Source organism: Panthera pardus, unplaced genomic scaffold (assembly GCF_024362965.1).
Source record: "Panthera pardus isolate Hobbes unplaced genomic scaffold, ASM2436296v1 HiC_scaffold_16, whole genome shotgun sequence".
Taxonomy (NCBI): Eukaryota; Metazoa; Chordata; class Mammalia; order Carnivora; family Felidae; genus Panthera; species Panthera pardus.
In genome coordinates this window covers 45871403-45876077 of record NW_026526721.1, presented here as the reverse complement: position 1 = coordinate 45876077, position 4675 = coordinate 45871403, and the positions used below count along the sequence as shown (strand labels likewise).

At 35.1% G+C, this 4675-nt stretch overlaps 1 protein-coding gene across 1 annotated transcript; it reads right to left on the bottom strand.

Annotated features, from left to right (window-relative positions):
- Positions 1–2527: 2527 nt before the first annotated feature.
- LOC109266253 (olfactory receptor 5H2-like) lies at positions 2528–3460 on the bottom strand. Its single transcript, XM_019448099.2, has one exon. The coding sequence runs from the start codon at positions 3455–3457 to the stop codon at positions 2528–2530; it is 930 nt and encodes a 309-aa protein (XP_019303644.2). The 5' UTR covers positions 3458–3460.
- Between the last annotated feature and the right edge of the window lie 1215 nt (positions 3461–4675).

Sequence of the window (4675 nt, the reverse complement as noted above, 5' to 3'; positions counted from 1 at the left end):
GCATCCCACCAACAACACACAGGGTTCCTTTTTGTTCACATCCTTGCCAACACTTGCTGTTTGTTATGTTTTTTTTAACTATTATTGTTATTTTAACCATTTTGACAGGTGTGAGGTGATATCTCATTGTGGTTTTGATTTACATTTCCCTGATGTTTAGTGATGTTGAGCATCTTTTTATGTGTCTGTTTTTCATCTATATGTCTTCTTTGGAGAAATGTTTTGTCAGGACATTTTGGTCATTTTCTGAAAGGCATAAATTAGTTGACATTTTAATGAAAGACACATCAGATCGATGGAATCTGTAGATGAGACATGTACAAGAGAATGTTGCTAGAAAGTCTGAGTTTCTGAGACCCCCAAAGCCTGTCCACACCTACCCAATCTAGAGGAGAACCAGACAGTGTATACACCACACTCATACTCATGGATTGATGCCAACCTTTTCATTAAAAAAGAACCAATTTGTGAAATAAATCTTTATGATAGCAGAAGAAATACTCACCAATTGCTTTTATTGTAATACAGTCTTTGGGTCATAACATCATGTGAATGAACACAAGTGTAGATAATTTACAGAAAAAAATCAGAACAGTGGGAATGTTATACAGTAACAAACTACAGATTAATGCAATAACATGGATTCTCTAGTGGAAAGTAATAACAATATCTGGACTCTGATGTATTCACTTCCTTTCCTGGGCCTTAGAGTTACCCTCAGAGAAACAAAAAGAGGGCAGATGACCTGGTCTAATTTTGTGATCTGCACCTCCAGAAATACATAGTAATATTTGTTTCAAATGCTTACATGTTTTGTATTTTTAAACAAGCGTCTAATTAAAGGGCTCCTCCTGGTCCCCAGGAGCTAATCTTAATGATAAGAAGAATAAGAATAATTTACTTTAGGTGTATGATACTTGTGATTGTCTTGAAAGAAACAGGAAGTTGAGCTGGCTTGCAGCAGACACCCCAGGCCCAGTAATCTCTTGGGGCTCATTACAGGATTGGAAATGAGTGATGCACTCTCACTCCATTTGAAGTATTTGTGCTGCCAGATTCATTTCAAATGTATATATATATTTCCTAAGTACTTACATAGGACCTCATGTGTGTAAGCCACTGTACTGACACTGCAAACGATTGGAAAAGTACTAAGACTTCTAAATTATAATCTAAAAGAGCTTGTAAGCTAAAACCAAGTATTACACAAGGCCATTTGTGACCTAAAAGAATAAATAAAATATGTAATACATCAAACAAATGAACATTCCTGTCTTCTTTTGGTAATCTAGGAATGCATCAAGGAAGCTGTAACATTTAAGATAGATCTTAAAGAAGTGACACTATTTCAATTGTAAGTGAAGATGGGTGCACTTGGGGAAGCATCCTCTGTGGAGAGACCTGTATAAACAAAAGTATGTACCTAAGAAGGTGTCCAGAAGGCTTTCAGTAACTCATTGTGGTGATAACACTGAATCTATCAGAAGAATTTGGAGGACAAGACTTCAGAGTTAAATCAAGATTTTTTTAGAGATAAACCTCAAATAATGCAGGGAGAACAAATGCAGAACAAATGTATGTGTGTACACACATACATATTTAAGATGTTTATTTGTAAAAAAATTGTTTATTTGTACTCCCACCTAAAGTCATTAACACTAGGGCAATTATAACTGAAAAAAAATGTTTAAAACTAATCAACACATAGCAAATAAATAATCTGAAGAGCAAATATACAATCTATATGATATGTATATAGATATCCTTCTATATCATTCATTTCATACATATGCATATATGAATAGACTTATGCATATGTGTTATACAGCTCTAGAAATGTGTACCATTTATAATAATCTGGTAGATAGCAAAATCCATGAAAAGTTATTGAAGTGGGATATTACTTAGTTAGACATCTGTTTCTTAAAAATAATCTAACAGCATTGTTTGAGAAGTAAGAGTATCAGCAGGATATAGGAACAATAACAATTTTATAGCAAATGATGGAAGTGAGTAGTTTTACTCTGAGGACCTTATTTATATAAGTAGAACTGTGTATATTATCAATGGTGAGAGATGAAAGGCAGAAGTGAACCTAAATCTGATCACTCATTATGCTTTTCTGTCTCTGTTCACTCAAACACAACCCTGACTCCACTGTGGAGTAACGGGATATGAGTCTTCAGGCTGCATAGCTGTATGGCTGTCAAATATATCATATTCAAATTCTTTTTAGAGCAGTTACCATATTTTGCAGCACTTAATGCATTTATGAAGCCGCATTGAAACATGCAAACATGTAAAAATTTTTGTTTTCCTTTTCAATTATTCTTATGTCATGAACACTTGATTAAAATTCCTTCTATGTTTTTACATATACACATTTATTTTTACTCTCACCATAAGTCATTTAAACATTAGGGCAATTATAACTGCAAAAGGTAAACACTAATCAACACATAGCAATATGTAATCTGTATAAGTTTGTGTCATTTTAATGAGAAGAGAACAGATATTAATGTGTGTCCTAAGAATTTCTCTTTAATATTTTTCTCAATGAATCTATGACTTTCTTATTTCTCAAGCTATAGATAATTGGATTTAATAAAGGAATTATGATAGTATAAAATAGAGAGTCCATCATATCTTGACCATCTGATTGTGCAGATACAGGGCGCATATACATTAAGACAAGAGGGCCATAGTACAAAGAGACAGATAAGAGATGGGCTCCACAGGTGGAGAAGGCTTTTCTTATCCCTTGTAGTGACTTCTTTTTTAAGATTGAAAAGATAACTAGTGTATAGGAGACAAGAACTATCAGAATGGTGAACATCTGTATTGACCCAGCAAAAATAAATACTATCAGAAAATTAATAGAAGGGTCAGTACAAGAAATCTTAAACAATGGCATAATGTCACAGTAAAAGTGATGTACTATGATGGAATCACAGAAGGTTAATCTGAATAACAAAGCATTGTGAATTATGGCATGAAGAAGGCCACCTGAAAATGACCAAACTAACAGCCGGATGCATAGTGTATTGGACATAATCACTGGGTAAAGTAATGGTTTGCATATGGCCACATAGCGATCATAAGCCATTGTTGCCAGCAGAAAACATTCTGTGGTTATACTGATTGCCAAGGAAAAAAACTGTATCATGCATTCAGGAAGAGATATCATTTTGCTCTTGGCAAAGAAGTTGACCAGCATCTTGGGGGTCACTGTGGATGATATCCAAGCATCCACAAATGCCAAACTTCCAAGGAAAAAGTACATGGGGATGTGAAGCTGAGGGTCATTCCATATGAGAGCAATCAGACCAAGGTTCCCCACAATGGTGAGAAGATAGATAACCAAGAACACCAGGAATAGGGAGATTTGCCACTGTGGTTCATATGTGAGTCCTGTGAGAATTAACTCTGTCAGTAGTGTTGCATTATCTTTTTCCATGTCCTCACTGGGTGTTACCTGAAATGAAATGGAATAAGTTTTTTAAATGTCAATAAGAATTTATATGTGAAAATATAGGAAGGAGATTTGAGATACAGTTATGCACATCAGAATGTCCTCTCAATTTTATGTGTTACCTAGGTAATAGATAGGATCTATTTCAGGGGCATGGAAATAAATGGAATTATTTCATATTTTTAAATGTGCAGCAAAGAACAGATTTGAAAAATGAAAGAATTGTAACATGTCCTAAATTTATGGGATAGAAAGGGTATGATATGGAAATTCTATGTTTGGGATGTGGATATATGGTGAAGGGAAAAGAAGATTGAAGCGCCTTGGTAATGAAATGAATTGAATTGCATATGAAGGATCTTGAACGTTATCCATCACGGAATAAGAATACACTAAAACTTAAGAGGAGGGAGTGGCACTGAAATATTATTTTTTAATTGAATATATGGTAGTGTAGAAAATAGACTGCAGAGTGGGGTAATTGGGGTCAGGAGTACTAGTCAGTAGAGGTTACTACTATTTAGTGTTCTTAAACCAGATTACACATTGGAATTGTCAGAGGAATGTTTTGTTCAAAATATAGATCTGAGATATTACTGTAGACATTGATTTAGTGGGTCAATAATTAAAGCTAATAATCTGTATTCTGTTTACTCCATGAGTGATTCAAATACATGTGGCATGCCTAGTACATGTGTGCAGTGACATTGAGATTGATGGGAAGATGAAGAGACAGATAGAAAAGAGTTCAGAATGTAGATGCAGTACTTCTCTGATACATTGAAGGTGAATGGGTAGTCAATGAAGAATAGAGGAGTCACTTGATGACTGTGTAGATTCCCATCAAAAATTGATTGAGAACTCAGAGGCGGTGGCCCATCTGTGGACATCCCATTGATATATTCTTTGTAGTATGAATCTACTACAAATAATGACTTGGAAGTCCTTGGGGTAGTTGAAGGCATACTTATCTATGATCTATCCCTTGGAGAAAACGTCAAGTATGAAGAGATGGTGAGAAACTAAACTGACAGAGTATATTAAAGTGGCAGTGAAGATGTATGCCATTTTCAGATAGCCAATCTGATCCTCTTTTCTCCCACTAGGTATTGGTGGCCTGCAAAGTCTATCACCCACTCTAGGAGCCAAAAGAGCTGCAAACTGACTTTCCTATCCCTCTAACAACTAGAGTGAGGGCACCTG

Bases quoted from the DNA above. Each gene is read 5' to 3' on its own strand.
- LOC109266253 (XM_019448099.2), bottom strand. From the start codon at position 3,457: ATGGAAAAAGATAATGCAACACTACTGACAGAGTTAATTCTCACAGGA.